The sequence below is a fragment of the Alexandromys fortis genome, unplaced genomic scaffold (genome assembly GCF_014885135.2).
Source record: "Alexandromys fortis isolate MF-2015 unplaced genomic scaffold, M_Fortis_MF-2015_v1.1 scaffold_21, whole genome shotgun sequence".
NCBI lineage: Eukaryota > Metazoa > Chordata > Mammalia > Rodentia > Cricetidae > Alexandromys > Alexandromys fortis.
Genome location: NW_026067905.1, coordinates 2410489 through 2436695, shown reverse-complemented (window position 1 = coordinate 2436695; position 26207 = coordinate 2410489). Strand labels below are relative to the sequence as shown.

The 26207-nt window shown below is 36.5% G+C and overlaps 1 protein-coding gene across 2 annotated transcripts in view; it reads left to right on the top strand.

Moving 5' to 3' along the window:
• Nucleotides 1–25572, top strand: part of LOC126497213 (solute carrier organic anion transporter family member 1B2-like) — a 75500-nt gene extending 49928 nt beyond the window's left edge. The window contains exons 5-16 of one of the 2 annotated variants that reach the window (XM_050135115.1): nucleotides 1043–1175; nucleotides 3886–3995; nucleotides 5246–5392; nucleotides 5981–6079; nucleotides 6910–7152; nucleotides 8849–9013; nucleotides 10292–10487; nucleotides 11495–11666; nucleotides 13073–13254; nucleotides 17890–17954; nucleotides 21958–22075; nucleotides 24612–25572. In XM_050135115.1, the coding sequence (XP_049991072.1) occupies nucleotides 1043–1175; nucleotides 3886–3995; nucleotides 5246–5392; nucleotides 5981–6079; nucleotides 6910–7152; nucleotides 8849–9013; nucleotides 10292–10487; nucleotides 11495–11666; nucleotides 13073–13254; nucleotides 17890–17954; nucleotides 21958–22075; nucleotides 24612–24828 (1847 nt within the window). In that variant the 3' untranslated portion in view covers nucleotides 24829–25572. The remainder of the gene's footprint in view (nucleotides 1–1042; nucleotides 1176–3885; nucleotides 3996–5245; nucleotides 5393–5980; nucleotides 6080–6909; nucleotides 7153–8848; nucleotides 9014–10291; nucleotides 10488–11494; nucleotides 11667–13072; nucleotides 13255–17889; nucleotides 17955–21957; nucleotides 22076–24611) is intronic. The other variant, XM_050135116.1, reaches the window with a different exon arrangement.
• The last annotated feature ends 635 nt before the right edge of the window (nucleotides 25573–26207 follow it).

Here is a 26207-nt window from a genome sequence, read left to right as displayed (position 1 = left end):
TGAGGGGCCCAGAGCTCTGAGCTGTAGCTGCTTATATATGGAGTCTGCCTAGCAACCTTTGATACTTCAACTGCTTTTCTGGAGACCCACCAGCTAGAAAGAAAGTAGGGGAACATCCCTGTCAATTACAGACCACAAGGAAGTTCCCCTGCCGGTCAGGGGAAGTGTGGGCAGCTAGATCACAACAACTCATCCTGTTTTCTGGTGGAAGAACTGCAACCTTTATTATGGTATCAAGCGAGGCCATGGCCAAATGCCATCTTGTAATGGCAGCCACTCAAATCGGCTCCCAGCAGTTTTTCTCTCACATTAGGAAGACTTTTCTCCATTTGTTTTCATTTTAGTATAATCTAGTCTGCTTTAAGTTCCCCAAAATGAAAAAAAAAATGCTTTAACAATATTGCCATCCAATTTAAGTATGTTTTATTGTTTCCAAAACATATTCCATAGACTGGTGCAAAAATAAATAAATTCGCTTTTACAACCCAGAACTCAGTGTCCCCTATGAATTTTCATACAGGTCAGAAGAAATATGATAATATCTAGTTTAAAGTAACTTAGGTATTGATGACCATTCCAAAAATAAAATGTTGATATTCAAAACAAAAACAAAGGACTAGGAAAATAATCCAATGGTTAAGAATTCTTACTGCTTGTTCTGAGGACCCAAGTTTGGTTTACAGGACCCATATCTGGTGGCTCACCACTAACTGTAACTCTACCTCTACGGGATCTGACTCCCTCTTCTGGCCTCTGTGAGCACTGCACTCATGTGCACACACACACACATACATAATATTACAAAATTAAATAAATAAATCTTCAATAAATAAATGAAACAAATAAAATTGTCCCTGCATATTATAAATCCTATACTTTTCTATGATCAGTTTAATTAGAGTGAATTTTCCCTTATCATTCAATCTGAGGAAAGGGCCAAATGTTTTCTCTATACTATTTGAGACTTTCCATTTTACCAGACACATTGATCATCAGCATTTGCTCTGACAAATCAGATGGATATAATTTGGTTTTGTTTTAGGGAATTTGATGGTTATTGTATTTGTGAGTTACTTTGGATCTAGACTGCACAGACCAAAGCTGATTGGAATTGGTTGTTTCATCATGGGCCTTGGGAGTATTATGACTGCAATGCCACATTTCTTCATGGGATAGTAAGTATGTCCTGTGCCTTTCCCACTGACTTGTAACTTAGTAATGGGGTTTCATTTATCTTTCTTGTTTTGAGAAACTTCTTAGAGAACTTCATACATGTGCACAATGAAATATAATCACATATACCCACATTTCCCCTCCAACTCCTCCCACACCCCTCCTTCAAACTTGTAAATCCCCTTCTTCATCCTCATTTTAAACTTTCTTTTATAACTATCTAAGTCCCATTAGTGCATGGGCATGTGGGCCGTCCACTGAAGCTTGGCCAAATTACTAATGGCTACAATGTCAAAGCATAATAATTCTCTTTTCCCCAGATGTTATCAACTCTTGCTATCTCCCCAATAACAGCTGGGGCCTGGAGGTCATCTACCCTATCCATGAAGGGATTATAGGAATTATAACTGACTTGATCTTGTGCTGAAAAGAGACTGAGTGCTCACCTCTAAATGGGACAAAAGCTATAACAGGGATGCTGAGATACCAGGATCCATTTGTAACACACAGAGACAGAGTTACTTAATCTTTGCTACACTTGGCATTCCCATTGACACCATACTAATGTCATATTCTTCTTACAGTCAACCATTCAAGAAACTTTCCCCCTTTTATTTTCATCATTTTATGCTCTTCAAACTTATTTCTCTATGTGTGACCTCTTCATCATGCCAACACTTTGCTTTCATGGCTAGCACCAAAATGTTTGTATCTCTATTGTCCTATCTTCAGTCAAAATCCCTGTAATAACTCAAATCCAGTCATTAGTCCCACTGTTTAACTGTTTCTAACTTTTGGTGTCTACGTATCCATTTACCATGTTTACGTGTCTATATATCCATTAGACACTCATAAGGCTTTCCCAAACTTGTATTACACCATGGACTCTGGTTCATATCCATTCGTTCAGCTGTTGCTCTCATGAGTGCAAAGCAATTCAGGCCAAAGCCATAGACTTCATCTTAAGCTCTAAATTTACTGAAATGCAGATAACCAGCAGTCCCCAAGATCTTACCTTTTTTACATACTTCAGTCAGTGTGGACATCAATGTTTTTATCCTGACTGAAGCCAGTCATCTAGATGTCTTCCCTTCAGTTCCAGTTCTACTATTTTAGAGACTTATTCATTATTTTTATTTCATGTGTATGAGTGTTTCGCTTTTGAATATGTGTGTGCACCATATGCACGTGAAGCTTGCGAAAGACAGAAGAAGGCAATAGATCCCCTGTACCTTGAGTTATAGGTAGTGACGAGCCTCCTGATGTGGGTGCTGGAAATTAAACTGGGAACTTCAGGAAGAGCAAGCAATGCTCCTCACTGATGAGCCATCTCTCCAGTCCCTCAGCTCTGGTATGATCTACATTCAATACAAGAACTAAGTTCTAAATACAAATCAGTTTTTTTTAATTTTGTTTAAAACTCCAAACTTTCTAGAACAGGTTTTCAAATTCCAGGTACCAGTTTATCAGTGGAGCAGCAAAAACTGTTCAGGTTATTGAGAAAACCATGTATTGTTAAGATAGACTTGAATAATATGCAGAGATAGATTCTGTCCTTCCCAGGCATCATTTGAGCTACACATACATTTGTAAGTGTGCATATATATTGTGGTAGGGACACACATTGAAATTATTTTAAGTCACAATAAAAAGTATTTAACGCTCTCAGCTATGCATCAATTATATTTAAAATTGTTTTTCAATGCATGCTGGTCACTGAGAGGGTCCTTTACTTTCTTATGTGACCTTCCATATAGTTGCTGAGCAACTGAAAAAAAACTGTAGTTCTCCACATGCGAAAATGTGTTACCTTTATTTACAGTGCCTCTGCAGTCTTGTGCACGTTCCTCTGGGGTCTGTCTCTTAAACTCTTTTTCATCACTAAGTTTCATTTCATATGTTCTATACATGGTGACATCTCTAAATATCCACCCCATGTTCAACCTTCCAGCACAGCTAATGATTTTCCATCTTGACAACTCAGGACCTTGGATATTGAACTTACATGATAGAGAGGATGAAAGTCCTTAAGTACAAACACTACATTTTGATTCTAGCTTTGAAGTGGAGTAGAGTACTTGGCATGCACTGGGTTACCCTGCATGGAGGTACAGGGTATATTAGCATTTCTTGAGTTGTGACATATGTCCCCATTCTTATTTCAGCCTCTTTGTTGCTATTAAATACACCTTGGTCAAGTTGAAGTGGATTAGAATTTATTAAAGTTTCAGAATGAGACATTAGCTCATGTATACATGTACATCCATAAAAGAAAATAATGTTTTGATAGAAAAGGTTCATAAATTAGCATACATTTAAGACTGATTTAAAAACATGACTCTCTAGCTTTTTAAACATAACTCATAAGGAAGTTTATATTTCTGTTATATTTGAAACTAATTAAGAAGAATTACTGCACCCAGCAGTTCACAAAACAGAAAGGCGAATTCAGGAATGTTTCCATAATAATTAGAGTATCATCTGTCATATCATCTACCTTGCCTGAGTGACACTGAAGGACCTTACTTACTGGGCCTTCCCCCCATTTTACTGTTACTAATTAGTTTTCCTAAATTTGAGGTTGGAAAGTTATCAGGGAATTCTTATTAACCGGGAAAAGAGAGAAACACAAATAAGAGGAAAATAGTTTCTTGGAAAAGTGAAAATACTTGGTAAATAAACCAAATGTTAAGTCTAATGGTGTACTTATAGTTACAGGTACTCAGAAAATGACATCAGCTCTTTAAGCAACTCCACATTGATGTGTTTAGTTAATCAAACTTCATCATTCACTGCAACATCACCTGAGATAGCGGGGAAAGGTAAGAATTAATAGTAACAGTGAATTCCACTTGAAGCTTTGTAGATATGATATATATATATATATTTATAAAATATATCAGCAAAATTGATCAAAACAATATATATTTGACCTTGACATATAGACATAATCATAGTGTGAACATGTGATACAGAATGAGCCTTTAGAAGTGTCTGAAAAGTAGCTAAGGACTGTTTAAATTAGAAGTTGAGAAAGGATGCTTGCAGTTAAAGTTACAAGAACTGACTATGTAAATATCTGTAGTCCCAGAACCCAGTGGTTGAAACAGGAGGAGTGTGGCTTTGAGGTAAACCTGAGCCATATACTATAACCTTGTCTCAACAAACAACTCAAGCAAGCAAGAAAGCATGAGTATGCAAATAAGAGAGAGGTGCCTTATAAAAAACATAATTACTCCAATAGAAGATTTTTTTAAAAGTATTCTCATGCAGCAATATAGACATAACACTCTAGATAGCTCTACCTAGTATATCAGATAAAGGAAGATTAAAAGTAAAAGAAATGAGAAGTTAATTCTTTTTCTTTTTGTATTGTTGAGATTGTATAAACTTACCACTGTTTCTAGAAGTCACTTTTTAACATCAATTTAACTAAAGAATAATTACCTAAATCTTTGCAATTATATTGTTATTAATCAGCTTTAAGAAAATAGTGAGATGCTTAGAGACTTATTTATAATTATAACCAAGATATCTCTTTGCGACTGAAGGAAAGATTTTAAGTATTTTTTAATTATAAAGATAAAATTAGGGACCAAAAAGATAACTCAACAGTTAAGAGCCAGTGCCAGTGCTCTTAACTGATATGGTTATTTCTCACAACATTGTGAATGTCCTGACACGAAGTACAATGAAGGGAAAAGAAACAAGGAAGTTGTTCTAACAGAGTTAGCTATAGAAGTGATGTTTACTTGCTAGATATTTAATTCTATATTATATATATAATATGTATATTTTATGCATGTCCAAAGTATGGAAGATGAATAAAAACATTAAATGATTTTTTTGTGCAAAGAGATTTTTAGATCATACTGCTTTCTGCATGTTTTCTGTGCTCTTTTATGTCATTTTCTATTTTCAAATGTTGTACATTGAATAAGAATTATGTAAAATTTAAAAAAAAAAGCAAAAGCAAGCAAATGATACATCCCGGGACCAATTAAATATCTGAATTTGTAGAGTTCTTGGTGCTGTAATTGATGCTTAAAATAAACACATTTTCTCTACACAGGTTGTGAAAAGGGATCCAAGTCACGCATGTGGGTTTATGTGTTAATGGGGAACATGCTTCGTGGCATAGGAGAAACACCAATAGTGCCTCTGGGAATTTCCTATATTGATGACTTTGCAAAAGAAGGACACTCTTCTTTGTACTTGGGTAATATACAGAACATATGAAGTTCAGTCCTTAATTTTCCTAGGTCTAACCTGGAAATGGTAGCATTACTAAGTTTTCTTTTAACTCCTTTCTTTTCCTCTAGTAGAGCTGCCGGTACTCTTTACCATTGAACTGACCTATCTTAACACCTCCTTAAGTAAAATCATATCCCTAAAAAATAATTAGAGAAAAGCATTATGGAACATTATACTGTAAAACCTACTATATAAAAAAAAAATAAAAGTTCAAGGTGGACAAAATCCCTACATGGAGACAAGAGTTAGACATAAAGTCCCATCCCTGCATTTGATCTCCTCTGGAAGAGGGAGAGTTCGTTTTCTTTATTAGTATGGCCTGTGATGGTTTTACCATGCTCTGGGCAAGGCCATACCCAAGAACATACAATGGCACGAGCTATAGCTGATGAGATTTACAAAAGGAGAAGGCACAAATTTGGGTGGGTAGGGAAGTGAGGAAGGATCTTGGGTGAGTCGAAGAAGAACGAATACAAGGAAATACTTTTGGATGAGGAAAAAATATCACTATATGTTCTTGGACTCTGATTGAATGGCTTTGATATGTTCACAGGTATTCTGAATACAGTAGCAATGATTGGTCCAATCATTGGCTTTATCATGTCATCTGTGTTTGCCCGGTTATATGTAGACATTGGATACGTAGACCTGAGTAAGTAGAATCAGTAAGGTGACCAGGAGAGTAACCTTCAAAGACCAGCCTCTATGCCTCCAAGTTACTGGTTTAACTCTTTCAATAGTGTCTTGATTTTATGTTTTATAAATTATAAGTGGAAAGGATGCATTCATACTGAAAACAAAGTTTATCTCTTGCCTAAACCAAGCTATTACAAATCAGTATAAAATTGGACATTTTGACCAATCTTATTTTAGACAACTAAATTGAATAAAACTGGTTACACAGTCAAATTTGTTGCATGTTCACAAGTTGTACATTTGATTTTGAAACACACGAATTACAGATCGAAGCTTCAGAAAGATGCTGTGAGGTTGACCACTTGTATTTGGCAAAATTAGAGAAAATATTCTATCATTTATCTTATCACTTGTTTTCAGTACAAACCCTTAGTCAAAATACTTCTCATTTGAAACTCTTACAGAGCTGAAGAATTGATTTTTATTGATAATGGAAAATGTTTAGCTATATTTAGAAATTATTATCCATTTTGTTTTAGAATTTTTGGAAATTTGATAACTACAGATGCATATTCAGATCTCTCTGCATCTCCTTTTATTCAGTAATGGGTGAAGTACATTTTATATGTTTTTGACCCCATAGGTCAAAGGGAGTGGCACTGTTAGGAGTTATGGCCTTGTTGAAGTAGGTGGTATTAAGTTGACACAAAACCTAAAAAAACAATGATTGCATGTTAGGATTTATAAAACATACTTTGGTTTCTTCATCTGTACATGCCAACTGTCATTATCAATATTGTCTTTCAGGATGATTTCTGACTGGCTTGTTATAATTATTCATTCCAGGCAGAATCCGAATAACTCCTGGTGATGCACGTTGGGTTGGTGCCTGGTGGCTCAGTTTTCTTGTGTCTGGATTATTATGCATTATTGCTTCCATACCCTTCTTTTTTCTACCCAAAATTCCAAAAACATCGCAGAAGCAAAGGAAAAACTCATCATCTCCAAATGTACTCCAAACAGATAAAGAAAAGAATCACATAACTAATTTGATCAAACAAGAGAAAAAAGCTCCTGCCTACATGACTGGTAAGGATTTCATATGTGAAGATATTAACCCCACTGAGAGCTAAAAATATTTAAAAACAATATGTTTTATGAAGAAGCCATAATCAAAGTTACAATTTAGAAAAGGTGGATAAAATAGCCAAGACAATGAGGTCTTAACAGCTCTTTTTATATTGGAGGAAAGAGAGGGGAAAGATATAGAGAAAGCAAGGGAGAGGAGAACAAATTAGAAAAAATTATATAAAAACATATTGATATAAATTCTTTAATAAAAGTCATATCTTTGAATTCTACTCTGAAACTTTAAAATGGAAGGAAGCAGAGGTAACTGGTGAAATAACAAAAATAAAAATTAAAGCCACTTATATATAATGGTTCTGGTGATCATGAATTCCATTTTAGCCTGGACTATAAAACCAAGGTAAAATTGCTCTCAGAAATACCAGCAACAAAAGCTAAATCAGTAGAATATTTTATTGTTAATTTAACAGGACACAGAATCACCCAGAAAGCAAGTTCCTGGGCATGTCTTTGAGAGTGACATAAAATATCACATTACTACATGTTAATAAATAGGAAATATCACATGCAAGATTCATATTTCAGAATATATCCTAGTACTTAATTCAAAACTAAATATTTGTTGAATGATCAGGCAAAGAATATTAGAATGTAACTCATACTAGGCAAGGGTTCTACAGCCCCAGGGTTTTTAAACTTAACATTGACTTTAAAAAGAACATGTTAGGGGATGGCTGAGATAGATCACTGATTAAAAGCATTTATTGCTCTTGCAGAGATCCTGTTAGGTTCCCAGAACTCTCACTGTGGTTGATAACTGTTTGTAACTCTAACGTAAAAGGTCCAATGCCCTTTTCACACACACACACACACACACACGCACGCACGCACGCACGCACGCATGCACACATGCACACATGCACACACACACAAATGTCTCTTTTCTTTAAAGTATATCAAGAAAATTATAACCAGGTATGGTTGCACATGGTTCAAATCCTAGCACATGGATGGCAGAGATGAGTTTCTTAGTGTTCCTGTGTTAATGTGGCCTGCGACTCACTATTATCTTCTGCTTCTTGTTGTTTTACCCTATGGTAGGTGACTTCAATGACACCATATTTGCTTGGGCAGTGTTCTGTAGACAAGCTGCATTTCAGGGATCAATGAGTTAGAATCATCACAAATTAAATATGCTTACAACTTCTGAATGTCAGTGTTCTTCTCCCCATGGTCAGAGATTATTTAAATTTCTGTTTAATGTATTGCTTCCTTGACATAAAATTACATTATTACATGCTCATCAATAGGAAGCATCACTTTCAAGATTCATATTTCAAAATATCCCCTGGTATCCAACTCAAAACAATATTTATTGAATGAAGAGGTAATTTTATTGATAGGTATGAAAGACTAAGAGTATGGAGAACTACCAAGCATCCACTGGACAAATCAAACCAAAGAACGGGAGAGACCAAAAAATAATTTTCATAAAAAATAACCAATACATAATATAAATGTGGAAAGTTTTGAAGAGATATATTTACAAATCTGTATAGAGAAAGATTTAAGAGTAGCCTCTAATTTACTGTTTTGTGTATTTGTGACTTTAAATTACATGTATATTAAGTAGATTAGGATGTAAGGAATGTTTAAGTTGTATTACAATACTTTCTTCACTGTTGTTATTTTTGAGGTTTTCTAAAGTCTCTGAAAAGTATCCTTACCAACCACCTGTATGTTATATTCGTGGTACTGACATTACTACAAATCAGCAGTTTTATTGGCTCCTTTACTTACCTCTTCAAGTTTATAGAACAACAGTTCTCCCGGTCAGCATCAGATGCGAACTTTGTATTAGGTAAGGCAGACTGTTTCCTATTTTGTTTTATAGATGACTGATAAACTGTTGACATGACTGCCCAGTGGTATAGTTAAGCAGAAGCTTTTTGTTGCTGATATGAGAGAGATCAGCCAGAAGCATTTTGAAGAGTCCAGAGCGAATAGAAGTAGACAGAATATGGCCAGCTGACTGAATCTGGCCGGGGCTCTCTATAGAAAGGTGAAAATTCCAGGGGATAAAGAATAAGAGAAAACACAGTGAGAGAAACAGGGGCACAGCACGGAGAAGGCTAGGAGAAGAAAGGAAGCTGAGGGGTGTGAGGATATATCAAAAATAAGGAGATGAGTAGCTTGAGGAGGGCAGACCACGAGCCAGAGGAAGTTTAGGTTAGGAGATGAGGTAAACAGGGCTAGAACTAGCCTGGACTACAACAGGTAGTTGTGATACTGAGGAAACATGGATGTTGGTGTGAGCTTTGATAGGCTAATAGTCACCACAGATAGCCAGCTATGTGTTCCTTCTACCAGTGCTGAGAGAAATGACTCCTCTTGATAGAGGGGAACCAGCTTCACAAGTTCCCAAGGAATGCCAGCTTTTATCTTTCTTAATCACCAGAAATCCATCTATAGTCCAGGTTGAGCTCATTTCTGGATAGCTGGAATGAGAGTTTCCTTAAAATCTGAAGAGTAGGCCAGGCGGTGGTGGCGCACGCCTTTAACCCCAGCACTTGGGAGGCAGAGGCAGGCGGATCTCTGTGAGTTCGAGACCAGCCTGGTCTACAAGAGCTAGTTCCAGGACAGGCTCCAAAACCACAAAGAAACCCTGTCTCGAAAAAGAAAAAGAAAGAAAAAAGAAAAAAAAAAGAATCTGACAAGTATTGCAGTACCAAAACACACCTGTACCCATGTTCACCCCACTCATGCAGACACACACACACACACACACACAGATAAATAATGAAATAGTTCCAATCTTAAAAACTTTTAGGTGGTGAAGCTTAAAATATATTGCCCTTATTTATTTATAAAAGGGGGTGTTCCTCATAAAATTCACCTGTTAAAAAGACAACTTCTGACTTCTTTTACCAGGAAATGAGGCCCTTCTTTTAGGCAGGAAGATATCATTTTTTTTTATTTTTCCAAATTGGGCATGGTTTTCCATCTTTATTCTGGTCATTAATTTCTACTTAAGAAGCAACAAAAATGAAGGGCTTATGTAGGCACACTGTATTTCATTATGTAAAGACAACGGGCAAACTTTATTTATAGAATGACAACATCTTTCTCTTATTTACAGGAGTTATAACCCTACCTGCTATGGCATCCGGAATGTTTTTAGGAGGATATATCATTAAAAGATTCAAATTTACCGTGATTGGAATTGCCAAGTTTGCATTTTTCACCACTTCGGTGTCTTATGTGCTTCATCTGTTAAATTTTCCTCTAATCTGTGAAAACAAACCATTTGCTGGTCTAACCTTGACTTATGATGGGTTTGTATATATCATTTTATCAACGGAGTGATGCATTGATTCCAATTAGAAGACTGCATACGAGGAAAAATAGGGCTGAAGGCAGTTTCCAATAACTTCACTTAGTCAGTTAGCAAGAAGTCAGTTAGTTAAGAAGTTAATAACAATTAATTACAATTCATAAATTCCCCCAAACACTTTTGCGAACACTTTTTTGAGAGTTCACAAAATCAGTTTTTATTTCTCCTTTAAAGAAAAGCTGGGTTATGGTAATCATGCCACTTTTAGAGTGTTTACAATCTGTCATGGGTACCTTTGTCATGGGCACATTTTCCCCTTGAACAGAGTTTATACAGCCAGCCATGCCTAGACATTACCTGGCTACTGTCATTGACTCAAATTTGGAATTTTGGACTTCAAACTCTTGGTTTTCTCCACTGCATCTTGGCTAGGATGTAAATGTAGGTGGAGGGAAACCTCACAGCCATGGCTATGCGATTTACATCTAGAGTTCATTTTAACAGACACCCGTACGAGAGACCAGTTCCTTACACCAAACTGGATTTTCATGCTCTATAAACTAGCACTACTACTGTCCTCATTGGAGTTAGTCAGACATCTGAGTATTCCAAGTAACTGAACCTTTGCTTTCCCACTGTTACCACATAGTGAAAAGTATTACTGATATTTTATCTGCCCCAAGGCCAGGGCTTGGGGTCTCTGGCACAGCTTATCTCTAACAGTATCTAGCAGCTTAAATAGGCTCACACACCAGTAACATGCACAGAATTCTCATCAGTTCTCTTTTGGGTAGGAGTTTTCAGGCCCACTAGCCTTTTCCTTCTTCATTTCCCTCCCCTCTGCGCTGGCTTCATCATTCCCTACCATTTCCCCTCTTGCAGCTTTTCTATTCTTCCTCCTCCTCTTTCCTTTCTTCTGTATCATTTTCACTCTTTCCTTCCTTCCTTCTGTCCTTCTCACTTCATCTCTGTCTTCTCTTTGACATGTCTCTCATCATGTGTCTCTAGAATGAACTCAGTGGACTCTCACATAGATGTACCACTTTCGTATTGCAATTCAGACTGCAGTTGTGATAAAAATCAATGGGAACCCATCTGTGGGAAGAATGGAGTGACCTACATTTCCCCTTGTCTGGCGGGATGCAAATCTTCTAGTGGTAATAAGAACTCTAATAGTACAGTGAGTATCCGTTTTCATTTTGTCACTTTCCTTACTCATAACTGCACTACAGATTTCATGGATACTTATCAAATCTTTATAGAGCTAAGATATCCAATAAAAAGATTCAAAAATAGGTTAATATATGATCTCTGTTGTGAAGGATGGGAGATTAACAAGTCTCCACATGAAATCTTGCTTGGAACACTATCCTAACTATCTGTTTCTCAAATTATAATTCCTTAAATTCTAATACTTCATTTACAAATTCTCATTTTCAAGAGTCCAAATATTGACTTTGGGAACCTGGACATAGGCTTTCTGAAGCACTTTTCTGACTCAAGCAGCTAACTGTCATCAGTGAGAATTCCTTAAACCTCAGACATTAAGGAAGAATCTTAATTAAAAACATGATCAAAACATCCACTGTTCTGCAGACTTTTATGATTATGACTCTGGGCTCCCTTCCCTTTTGACTCTCTGAAAAGCAGTGCTGACTTCATGCTTACTTGACAGTCCAAGTCACGCCTGTCAGTTCCGAATTTCCCAAAGCTTGTGTTTCTACCCAGAAATTATAGTATCATTTCCACATATGCCTAGTGTATCCCACAACAATCCACTTTGTTTAAAACATCCCTTTCCCTATGAACTATGAGTTATCCTTAGTCAACTGCTGACTACCAATCATGAAAATCATTATGGTGTTGCACATACTGCTAATCTATTTAAAATTTCAGAAAGTTAGGCAGTTTTCTCCTTTTACCTTTCCCTAATTCAAACAATGGATATACAACCAATTCTGACTTTCTGTTTATGAGACAGGACCTTAGTATGTAGCCAAGGCTACCCTTACACACAGGATCTTCTTGCCTCGGCTTCTTAAGTGCTGGAATTATAGACATGCACTGCCGTACATGGCATGATCCCTTCTTCCCACCCAACCCTGTATAGTTCAACACGTTTGTGTAGGTGGTTTTCATTTCAGATTTTGGCCCCATGGAAGCTATCAAATGCCTTTAGTCTCTGGGAAACCCTTCCACAAGGCATATGACTGACACATTGTAGGAAGTTTTAAATGGCGTAAGTAAATGTAATACAGAAGATAAAAGTTAGAGAAAGGCAACTATAGAAAAGAACTTGTCTGAACGAAGAAACTATGAACAGTTTCAAACACTCTTTTTTCAATTCTTTCATAACTTTGACATTGGAAATGAATTATTAGGAGCAATTAAATTTTCTTGTCTAGAAATAAATACAGAGAATTATATTGTTTTGTTTTCAGTTTTAAACAACTATGTTTTAGAAGTTTTAAAACTGTAAACACACTTTAAGAATGGAAGAAACTTTAAAAAAATATAATGGGACATATTTATAGCAGTTTCACACTTTGCAAGCATGTTCTGTAACTTTTCAAATCTGTTTCTTAGGTATTCTATGACTGCAGTTGTATCAGAGATTCTGATCTCCTGAACAGCAATTTCTCAGCCCATTTGGGTGAATGCCCAAGAAACAAGTGCAAACACAAATATTACTCTTATATAGCTTTGCAAGTCTTAAATTCTTTCTTTATTGCATTGGGAAGCACCTGTCTTATGTTGATTCTGATGAAGTGAGTATATTTTGTTTTTTCATACATATGTGTGCATTTCTGTGTGGGGTGCACATGTGGAGCAGGCTCATGTGTGGGTGCCCATTTACAGTTCAGATAATTATGTCTGGTATCAGTCTTCAAGTACCTCTCACTCCTACCATGGAGATTAGCTAAGTTGCCTATGCTTTCAAGAACCTGCTGTTACCTGTATGATCACAGATGGAAATGCAGATGAATTCTGGAGACACACCCTCAGATGCTTACATTTACATTTTTCCCCTCAGTATTAATAGTCTCTTTATTTTACTAACAATATAAAGGAAGCAGAAAGAAAAAAGTTGAGTATGATTTTTACAAGGGTCAAAAGTGGGTATTCATGTACTGACATGAGGCTCTTTGTCAAAAAAAAAAAAAAAAAAAAAAACCATGGATGTCCCATGTAGTCTTCCAGTTTTTCAAGCCAAGTTCGGGCTGAAACCTTTGTACAACAGTCAAAGCAAAGTTTCCTGGATCTTGGTCTAGGAGGGTACTTCTAGGTCAGGAAGTATATGTGATGAACAGGAGCAGTCTTTTGCCTGATGTGTCATGTGCAAATCTCCATGTTACTGTACTCTGGTACTTACGTTAGTCAACATGCCCTTGACCATTCACTTCAAGCACACCTTAAACAGTTGCTCTGTCCATACTTCCTAGCCTGTAATTTAACCCATTTCTAGTAATCCTTGTATCGTCATGTGGCTGTGGCTTACTGGCTCCAGCATGGCTATATGGCTTCTCCTGATTCTGCCTCCTTTCTTCTAGCATTCAGTTTAGTTTTCCCTGCATAGCTAAGTTCTGCCCTGCTATAGGTCCAAAGCAGTTTATTTATTCATTAATGGTAAACACAGCATACAGAGGGGAATCCCACATCAATGAACTTTTCTCTTATCACCGCTTTCTTTGTGTCCCAGAAGTTTGGGTATGTTGTGGATTCCTTTTTGTTGAATTCTGGGGAATCTTTGATTTCTTTATTTCTTTCTTGACCCAGTTGTGGCTCAGTTGAGAACTGTTCAGTTTTCATCATGATTTTGTAGGTTTTTTTTTTTATTAGTGTTGTTGTTGAACTCTAACTTTATCCCATGGTGGTCCAGTATGATACATAGTGTTGTTCCAACTTTTTAAATATATGTTGAGATTTGCTTTGTGACTGAGTATGCGGTCAATTTTTGTGACAGTTTTATGAGGTGTTGAGAAGAAGGTATATTCTTTTGTGTTTGGATGAAATGTTCCATAGATGTCTGTTAAGTCCATTTGAGTTATGGCATCTGTAGGTTCCCTCATTTCTATGTTAAGTTTCTCTCTAGCAGATTGTTTCATTGGTTTGAGTGGGGTATTGAAATCTCCCACCATTAATATTTGGGGTTTGATTGTGATTTAGGCTTTCATAATGTTTCTTTTTTTTTTCTTTTCTTTTTTTTTTTTTTCGAGACAGGGTTTCTCTGTGGTTTTGGAGCCTGTCCTGGAACTAACTCTTGTAGACCAGACTGGTCTTGAACTCACAGAGATCCGCCTGCCTCTGCCTCCCAAGTGCTGGGATTAAAGGCGTGCGCCACCACCGCCCGGCAATAATGTTTCTTTTACAAATGTGGGTAACCTTGTTTTCGGAGCATATATGTTAAGAATTGAGACTTCCTCTTTTTTCTTTCTTTCTTTTTTATTATTACTTAAAAATACCAATCCAAATTCCCACTCCCTCCCTTCCTCAAGTCCCCTCACTTTCCCTCCACAAACTTTCACCCCACTCCTAAAAGAATGCCATGTACCCCACCCTGTGAAAAGTCCAAGGCCCTCACTACTACATCTAGGTTGAGCAAGGTTTACATCCAAAGAGAATTGAATCTCATGAAGCCAGTATATGCAGGAGAGACACATCCCAGTGTCATTATCAGTGGTCCCTCAGTCTGCCCTAGTTGTCAACCCCCTTCAGAGGGGCTTGGTTGATCCCATGCTCATTCACTCCCAGTCCAGTTGGAGTTGGTGAGCTACCATTAGCTCAAGCAAACTGTCTCAGTGGTTGACCCCCTCATGGTCTTGAATTCCTTGCTCATACTCTCACTCCTTCCACTCTTCAACTGGATCTTGGGAGCTCAGTCCAGTGCTCCAATGTGGGTCATTGCCTCTGTTACATCTGTTGTTGGATGAAGTTTCTATGGTGATATTTTAGATAATCATCAGTCTGAATACAGTGTGATATATGTTCAGACACCGTCTCCTCTATTGCTTAGTGTCTTAGCTGGGGCTATCCCTGTAGGTTCTTGGGCATTTTTCTAGAGCCAGGTTTCTTGCTAACTCCATAATGGCTCCCTCAATCAAGATATCTCTTTCCTTGCTCTCATATCTGTCCTCCTTCCATCTTAATTATCCCATTCCATCAAGTTCTCCTCAACCCTCCTTCTCCCCTTCATCTTACCCCCTGCCCCCCTGCTCCCAAATTTTTGTCTGATTCTTATTTCCAGGTAGATCTATATATGTTTTCCTTTGGGTTCACCTTATTATTTAGTTTCTCTAGGATCCTAAACTCTAGGCTCATTGCCCATTGTTTACGATTAATATCCACTTATAAGTGAGTACATACCATATTCATTTTTTTTGAGTCTGGGTTACCTCACTCAGGATAATGTTTTCTAATTCTGTCCATTTGCATGCAAAATTTAAGATGTCTATTTTTCTCTTGATGGATTTTTTCCTTTGAGAATATGAATGTCCTCTATTACTTTTAATTAATTTTAGATTGAAGCCTAATTTTGTTAGATATTAAGATAACTACACTGGCTTACTTTTTAGAATCATTGGGTTGGAAAAAAAATTTTCATAACTCTTTACTTGGAGGCAATTCTGTCTTTGAAGTTGAGGTATGTTTCTTGTATGCAGTAGAAGGACGGATACTGTTTTTGTACCCATTCTCTTAACCTGTGTCTTTTTATTGGCTAATTGAGTCCATTGATATTAAGATATATTACTGACCAGTGATTGTTAATTTCTGTTATTTTTTATTTTGGTGGTGGTGATGGTTGTGTGTGTGTTTCCCTTCTTTGGGTTTTGTTGTTGTGAGATTATCCCTGTGTTTTTGTGGATATAACAGAGCTTCTTGGTTTAGAGTTTTCCTTCTAGTACTTTCTGTAGAGCTGAATTTGCAGATTGGTATTGTTTAAATCTGGTTTTGTCATGAAATATCTTGTTTTCTCTATCTATGTAGAAGGAAAGTTTTACTGGATACAGTAGTCTAGGCTGGCAACCATAGTACCTTAATTCTGTAAAACATTTGTCCAGGACCTTCTAGCCTCCAGAGTCTCCTTTGAGAAATCAAGTGTAATTCTGATCAGTCTGCCTTTATATTTTACTTAGACTTTTTCCTTTTCAGCTCTTAAAATTATTTTTTATTCTCTATTTTAATGTGTTGGTCATTACATGTTGAGGGGACTTTATTTGGGTCCAGTCTATTTGGTGTTTTGTAAGCTTCTTGTACCTTTATAAGTATGCCCTTCTTTAGGTAAGGAAAGTTTTGTTCTATTATTTTGTTGAATATTTTTTCTGTGTCTTTGAGTTAGGATTTTTTTCTCCTTCTTCTATCCCTATTATTCTTGGGCTTTTTTTTCCCCATGGTGTCCCACATCTCCTGAAAGTTTTGTGTTAGGAATTTATTGGACTTAAATTTTTCCTTGACTGATAACTCTGTTTCTTTTTTATAAATTCATTCTTTAAGATCTCTTTTATATTTTACCTATGCATATGTGTGTTTCTGTATAGGGGTATCTGTGTATGTGTGTTTCTGTATGTGAGTGCAGGTGCCTGAAGAGGCCAGAAGAGGGAGGTGCATCCCCTGGAGCTAAAGTTACAAGTCATTATGAGCTACACAGTGTGGGTACTGGGAACTAAGAGCTGATCTTTCACAAGAACAGCAAGGATTCTTAATGCCATGTCACTTCTCGAGCCCTGAATGAGTGTATTACTGAGAATGGTGATAAATGTTCTCTATCATTAACATAATGGCTCTATACAAGGCAGTCCAGAACACATAACTTTCTGGACTCTTCTGGTTATAATATGTGATTTGTGTGCCCACATTAATAAACTTCTCTGTTAACATCAGCAATAGAAATTAGGAAAGAGTGTATGCTGAGACCTATATCTAGATGCAAGCATCTGGTATTTCCCAGGTCCAGGGCTGAATGGGCCATAGGAAATCAATGTCTTTGTAGACATAATAAACCTTACTACAGATATTCTTGCAGCATGTTTACAGAATAAGGCATAAAAATGCAACCTGGTTTGGTTACTCACATATGTAAGCTCAGCAATTTAGGAGGCTGAAGCAGGAGGGTTACTGTGAGTTCAAGGCCAGCCTGGGCTACTGAGTCACAACATATTTTTTTTTTTTGGATTAGGTGAAATGTTTGCTGGACTCTCTTGAAATCATAGCACAGTGAATTAGTGAATTAGAGTAATTCTTATCACAGAAATACTCGCCTCTCAGAGCTTGGAATGATACCTTTCCCTAGAGGGCTTTTATCTTGCCATAAGGAAAGATAAACCAACAACAGTTTCAAGGTTAAATTTAACTTAGAATTTATTTTGAAGATGTTTAAATGTTTCTTTTCTTTTATCTTATTGCAGGACTGTCCAACCTGAATTGAAATCACTTGCAATGGGTTTCCATGCGCTGGTTGTTCGTACACTAGGTATGATAAACGTGTCAAATTCAGTTAGTAAATACCCATGCCAAACTTAAAGGCTGAACATAAAAAGTTCCCGTTCTAAAGAAAGTTTAAAGATTTAAAAATCATTTCTATTTTTAGTAAATTAAAATAGTAGGAACCCCAGTGACCCGAAAAAGAGTTTGATTAGATAACTGCAAAAATGAGGCTATACCAAGGAATCCTCCTGTCTGTAAGATATTATCACAAAGAGTGGAGTTTCCAAAGTCCTTTCCATTGCACCAAGGAGCAGGCAGAGTTAAGGGCCATTTCCACACATGGCATTTTTAGGTAATGGCTCATGGGACTTGGGAGTATTGGGACCTTGGTCAATTTGAGTGTGTCCAGAACAGAAACTGAGCCTGATGGTCTGGCTTCCCACTATCTGGTTCTCGAGGTTCCGAAGACTTTATTAGCAGCTTAGCAAGCAAAAGCGAAAAAGAAGCCACACTCTAGAATCCATCATCTTTGATAAAGAGTAAACTTTAACTGAAAACAAACACAAGAAATTATAAGTTTTATGTTAAGATTAGAACCCTAGGCTCCAAATTTATAAATATTCAAAGGATATAATTGACAGAGAGTTAAAGAAGTGCCTTATAACCCTTTGTCTGCAGATGTCTACTGTTACTTTCACAACTTCTGACATAACCATCTCTTTAAGATTTGTAGACATCAAATGCTTATATACAAGAAAATTAAGAAAAATAAAACTCAGTCACCTAGGGATGGAGCAGAGAGCTAATTAGAGGCAACTAATATTTAAAGATAAATTTAAAGATCAACAAAGGAGGTAGAAGGGATATATTCCCAGACAAAGAAAAGAAACAACTCTGGATGATGACAGTGGAGATAAATTGTTCGAGACTTGTGAAAGAGACCCCACCTTGGATCTTCAAAGGGGCAGGGGGAGAATAATAAGTGAGAAATGGGCAGGGAGGCTCCTGGGGTTTCTCTGTGCTTCTTGAGGCTGGAAGTTTCTATACATACCAGCAGCCCCCCACCTCCAAATCCAAATGGAACTCCACAAACCTAGCTGCACCTAAAACCTACGTATTATATAGTTAGTATGCCTCCTGATGGTCTAAGGGGAGAGGTGAAGAATAAAAGAAGTACTTTTAACACATCATAAACCATAAAGAAAGGGAAGCTTGCCATCATAGTTAGGAACATTCTGGAAAGATGTGTTCAATGCATGAAAAAAATGTATTTTAACAAAGCATTTTAAATACCATATTTGCAGTGTTTGAAGAACATTAGCATACCTCTTTGATCTTGAAAACATATGTAACTTATCTAGAAACTTGATTGTTATAAATTACTTTTAACCTATGTTTCTTGATTATTCCAAATAGTTTATAGAAATAGCCTTCAAAAACAAGAATTTTACCTTACATTTTTTAATGAACCACATAGGTACAATACCCTAATCAAGAGTAGAAAAATATATACAGTGTAACCAAAGTAACTTTAAATATGTATCAATATACTATATTCCTCTAAATGATAAAAAATATCCATAACCCACCAAATAAGCAAAAAACCCCCACACCTCCCATCTTTTAGAAATGTAGTGTCATTTTCTCTAGACTACTTCCTGTTTTTTGTGGGCAAAGACATTTTAAGGATCTCTGAAATAAATTGAGATAATGGTCATGTCCTGGGAAGTCCATATGTAACCTTTGTTGATATATATCACCTGTCACGTTTCAGGAGGTTTCCCTAATCAAGCCTTATCCATATTATTCCTGAAGGAATCCATAGCCTCTAATCACCCATGGAAACAAAATTCCAAAGCAGTTTTAACTTTCATTTAACAAATACACTTTTAAAATTTCTTTTACAAAGTTAAGATAGCCCTAAAGTACCTTTGCTAGTTCAATTTTGCAGTCCAGTTCACAATCCTCAGCAGCTGTTGTTAGCTCGTAAATATTGAAAAAAACTTTAAAATCTGCACAATACTATACAGGATCCAGGCTCCTTGTACATTTACCATCTTTACATGGCTTTTTTCTTTATAATACTTTTATTGTCTCTAAAGACTTAATTTTTAAAACTACTAATTTCTTTCAGACTGTCTATAGCCATTTTCTTCTTTTTTTTTTCTTTCTTAGCCTATGCACCTTGAAAAACACACTAGAACCTGCTTACAGATTTTTCCACCTGGGTATCTTTCACTGCTGATTTTTAGCTCTTTTTCTGCATGAGCAAAAAAAAAAAAAAAAACCCTCTGCTAAACAGTGAGGCTCGGACCCCCACACAGCTTTGGTGGCTGGCTCAGCCTGCTTCTCAGGTCAAAAAAGCCAAGCCTAAGGCTCATGCTTTGTAGGAAGTTCATAACCCAGAGCTGCGTTAAACCTTTCTGGCAATGGAAAACTATACCTGGGTTGTCACTACTGGTTTTTGCTTAGCTTGACATTTCTAGTTTCTTTTTAGCACTACTAGCTGAACTGCATCACTTTTTAAAGGAGTCATGTCCCTTCGTTTCTTTCTTTCTTTCTTTCTTTCTTTCTTTCTTTCTTTCTTTCTTTCTTTCTTTCTTTCTTTCTTTTCTCTTTATCTTTCTTCCAGCTTTCTTAGGCCTTGCATGGAAATTTGTGTACATGATGGTATGCCAAAATGTTGTTGTCTGTATTTTTTTTTTACTCTTTTGTCTCTTTGGGAGGCACATTACTCAGCTCCCAAATAAATACACATAGAAGCTTATTTTTACTTATAAATGCCCGGCCTTTGCTTGATTTATTCCTATCCAGCTTTTCTTAGCTTAAATTATCTCATCTATCAAGCTATTCAAGCCTTGCAATCAGAAGATACAAAAACAAAATTTACCCACAAGAACCATAAGTTGAATTGTTTGAGACACTTCAACAGATATTTAAACATATATGAAATCAGTGGAAAGAACATCCCTGGTTGCAGAGTCAGCAGATAGAGTCTGAACTTAGAAGCCAGCATCCCATGGCAGGAGATGGATATTCTGTGATGTTGGGCCTGCACTTCTCAGGCCTGCACTTCTCAGGCAAGATATTCCTGTTATAAGAATTTCATTTTTAGTTTTTGTTTTTCACCTTTAAACATTTTTAATTTTATTTGTTTGTCTAGTTAGTTTTTAATTGTATGTATGTGTGTATGTATGTTTTTCTGTATGTGCACTGCCTGCATGAAATGACATGTAGTCCAGTGGAGGGAATCAGATCCCCTGAAACTGGAATTATAGGCAGTGACTTCCCTGATGTAGATGCTGGAAACTGAACGCTGATACTTTCAAAGACCAATAAGATGTCTAAATCATTGAACCACCTGTCCAGCATTTTAGTTTTCTTAAAAGAGAGAGAGAGAGAGAGAGAGAGAGAGAGAGAGAGAGAGAGAATAAGCTCCTGCCTTTATAAGATTTTGATAAGTGCTATTTCCACTAGTCATAAACTTAAAATTCTACTCCAGTTATTCCAGATCATTCAGATGAAGAAAAAATAGCATATAGGCATGATTTACTAACAACACTCTCCTTTTCCCTAGCTAGGTTTCAGCTAATTGGTGGCATAAGAAAAAAGTTTACAGAAATTAGAATTTCTTCTTCCTTATGTGTGTTGGAAGAGTAGGGATAGACAAAAGATGTTTATGATATTATTCTATGGTATGATCTGTTTGTTTGTTTGTTTGTTTTTCGAGACAGGGTTTCTCTGTGGTTTTGGAGCCTGTCCTGGAACCAGCTCTTGTAGACCAGGCTGGTCTCGAACTCACAGAGATCAGCCTGCCTCTGCCTCCCGAGTGCTGGGATTAAAGGCGTGTGCCACCACCGCCCGGCTTATGGTATGATCTTTTGAGAAATCTCCTAATATTAATTCTTGCATATATATTGCAGAGACAATGGAATTGGCCTAGAAAGTTTTCAAATGTTACTTTCTTCATAAGGTATCAAGGTGATACACCTCCTACCTACATTTGAAGTATGTGTCTTGGGTTGATAGCTTTTTCTCTCATGTTGTAGGAGGAATTCTAGCTCCAATCTATTATGGGGCCTTAATCGACAAAACATGTATGAAGTGGTCTGTCACCAGTTGTGGAGTGCGAGGGGCTTGTAGGATATATAATTCTACATTGTTTGGGTGAGTTGTCATATACTTCACTAATGGATTTTGTCTTTTGACTATTGATGTGGGAGTGTCATATATCAATCTGTTGATTTCATTGGTTAAGTAGTAAAGGAACTGCTTGGCCCTCATAGGTTAAAACATAGGTGGGTGGAGTAAACAGAACAGAATGCAGGGAGGAAGAGGAAGTGAGCTCAGACTTGAGAGCTCTGCTCTCTGGACCAGAGACGCCATGCTCCCCTCTCCCGGGCAGACACGATGAAGCTCCAACTCAGGATGGACCTAAGCTAGCATCTTCCCAGTAAGCGCACCTTGGGTGCTACACACATTATTAGAAATGGGCTAGTCCATGTGCGAGAGTTAGCTGAGAAGAGGCTAGATATAATGGGCCAAGCAGTGTTTAAAAGAATACAGTGTCCATGTAATTATTTCGGGGCATAAACTAGCAGGCGGCTGCAGTGCTGGGGATGCAGCCCCGCCGCTCCTATCACAACAGACTATGCAAATTGATAAATGGTGTCATTTACTCTTTTAAAGTTTTTTTTAATGTGTATTAGTTAGTTTACCTACACGCATGTGTGTGCACTACATGTGTGTAGTGCCAGCAGAGGTGACATGAAATCAGATTCTCTAGAACTGGAATTATAGATGTTTGTGAGACAGCATGTGAGTCCTGAGGACAGAACCCAAGTTCTCTGCAGCAGTAGTCAGTGTTCTTGATTTCTGAGCAAACTCTGTAGCCCCATATAAAATTATTTTCAAAACAATAATAAATTAATGACTATCATTATGATTAAGCAACCCTAACTTTGGATTCAGTATTGCACCAGACAATCTCATTTAATGATAGTAGAAGTAATAGTGAATTTATATTTTTACCTTAAATATAAAGATAGGAAGGTTCAAGGTTAGTGAACAACTTGCCAAAGTCATGCAGTTTGAAGTAAAAAAAAGATACATTTTTGCTCAATTATGCTTTTATCTCTTAAACCTCTGCTCATACCTGAAATATCATTGGCTCTGCATTCTGTAGCAGGACATGAAGGGGAAAAGAGAGAACATTCATGTTATATTCTTGGGGAGAGAAGACAACTTAATGGTAATTTGGAAGAACAAATTGAAACAATACTCCTTAGAAAAGAATTAATTGTAATTTTAAATATTTATTAATTATAAATCAGATATTATCCAAGTAGATTTTTTAAAATATTTATTTATTTATTATGTATACAATATTCTGTCTGTGTGTATGCCTGAAGGCCAGAAGAGGGCGCCAGACCTCTTTACAGATGGTTGTGAGCCACCATGTGGTTACTGGGAATTGAACTCAGGACCTTTGGAAGAGCAGGCAATGCTCTTAACCACTGAGCCATCTCTCCAGCTCCTCCAAGTAGAATTTTTAAAACCTGCTTGGGATGCAGGAGTATATTTTTATAATGACCCAACTCCTTAAAATTGTAGCAGAAAACGTTAAATTTTAAAACTCTACATAACAAAAAATAATTTAGGCAACGCCTAAAGGCAAAATACAAATTGGAAGAAGAAACTAGATCTAATCATTCAGTCACAAGGAAGTTTTCTAGATCCATTGAACTCCCCAAAAGAGTAAAATAACAGTGAATACCACAAAGAGGCAGAACTACAGAGGTGGCCTTCCATTGCTAATGGATATAAAGTGATACATGTCAGAGAAGAATATGTCTCCATTATTCTAGTTTGTAAGACCCTGTCAGGCTATCTTCCAAACCATCTTGCCACCAACCAAAAATAAGTGTTCTTCTTGTTGAAAATCATTGTCACTAGTATTGTTGTCGTGGTGGAGCTGGTATCATGATGGTGTTGATGTCACATGGTATTGGTGTCATGATGGTAGTGAAGTCATGGTAGACCTGGTGTCATTATGGAGTTGGTGCCATGTTGCTTGCTAGGGTGTTATTAGTATCATGTCCACATTCTGATAATCTCATCATTCTGACCTATCGAAGACTATGTTTGAAGACTATTCATTCTCTTCAGGCCATGAAGCCATGGTTATCATTTCCTTCTATTTTGAGTGTTTCTGGTTCTTTTCTTGAAAATTAGACATAACGTATTATGGTAAAGAGACTACTATAGACCTTTAGGGTTGTGGTATAAGGCACAGGTGGGAAGGTGGATTTCTATAATCTTATGGTTAAGTCTCAGTCTTAGTGGTCCTGGATATCTGGACTGTGAAACCCAACTGTATTTCTTTGTACTTTCTCCATTCATTGAGTGAGATGTGATGTCTTGGTAGGGGGTGTATCCGAATATTCCTCTATTTCATCATCAGAAAGTTAGAAACAGCAGAGTTTATTTTTTCTGTCTTGAAAATTCTTTAGAAATAATTTCAATTTCTTTGTGACTCAAAAGACAAAATCCCTAAAAGTGTTTTTTTCTCTTTTTATAACTTAAGGAATTTAATATTTTTATATATAATTTAACTTTTTCCATTATGGTCTGAATACTGGAAATAAATACTATAAGCTCTATCACATAATATAAAAATAATATTTGTACCATTTTTCCCTAGAACCATCTATTTGGGTTTGAATGCTTTGATAAAGACTCCAGTACTTATTTTATATGTTGTATTAATTTATGCCATGAAGAAAAAATTTGAAAGAAAAGACAACAAGACACTGGGAAATGATGGGAAAGTGATAGATGAAACAAATCCAGAATCTTTAAATAAAAATGGATACCATTCTGTGCCTGCTGGTGGAACATGCAATGAGACACCTCTTTAAAGAAAGAAAGAAGACACACCTGTTGCTGTGCTTCCAAACAATTTTCTTGTCCTTTCATTGAATATTTTCATATTTTACATATGACGAACAATGGATCAACTATGACTTTGTAATGAGAAGATACTACAAATCAAAAGGAACAGGAGCATTGTTCTTAGGGTATAGCTGTGCATTCGAGGCTAGGTTTGGACTATATGGTCTGTACAAATTTAAAGCATGAATGTTTGTTAGTTTACAACAGAAAAGCAAGTATTCACTTAAGCATTCACAACTCAATAAAATAAGTGACTAGGATTGCAATATATTATCTGTACAAATTTAAAGCATGAAAATTAGTTTACAATAGGAAAAAGGTATCCACTTAAGCATTCATAACTCAATAAAATAAGTGTCTAGGATTTGCAGAGTGGCAAAGGAAGGAGAGAAATTGGTTGTCTGCATATCGAGAAACACTGGGTTTCTTTAAATGTCAAAGTCTGAATAGCTTTATTCTTGCCTGAAGTCTCTGCTGATGGGAATCTTGACATAACATCCGTAACATCCTCTGGTGTCCATGTTAAGTTTTATATTTTAAAGAATTACTCATTTGAAAATGTGTTTCACAGCACACACATCTTCTTTGTGCATGCTCTCATATTACTGACAAATAAAACAGAGACATTAAAAAATGAAAAAAAAGTTATTTTCAGAAAACTTAACACAGAATGCATTTTAAGATTCATAGGGATGGATTGGAAAACTCCACATTTGCTGAAAAAAGAAAAGACCATTAAATAAATGCGCCTTAACTCCTCTTGTCAGCTCTCTGAGATAAGTGTATGCCAGACAAAGTGTGTAGGAGAAAGCATCAGAGTTCATCATTTATCCGTGTTGTATTTGTCTGTTGTTTGTTTTGGATGTGATACATATATATGTATATATGTGTAAATAATCACTGAAATAAAGATATGAAGTAGAGCAAATAAGACAAAAGTCTTTGGATGTTGTATTTTCTAATGAGATTGGATCTAGTATAATGGGTGGTAGTGGTTCTACTTTTTTATTGCCATAGATTAAAACGTTTTGTTTGCATTAAAATTGCCTATTACATTAGTGGCTTTTCAATTGCTATGATAAAACACATAGACAAAACAGTAACCCAGAGGACAAAATGATTTATTTTGTCTTGGAGTTCTATGCTTAAGGAGCAGTTCTAGAGCTAAAGGGTCCATCCTGATGCTAAAGACATGGCAATATGCAGAAGAGACATGGTATCATATCAGAACAGCAGCTGGAAAATTGCTGATTACATTTCATCCACATGCACGAAGCAGAAACATAGTGAACATGAATTGATGCCAGATTGTAAAACCTCAAAGTTCTCTCCCAGTGATTATATA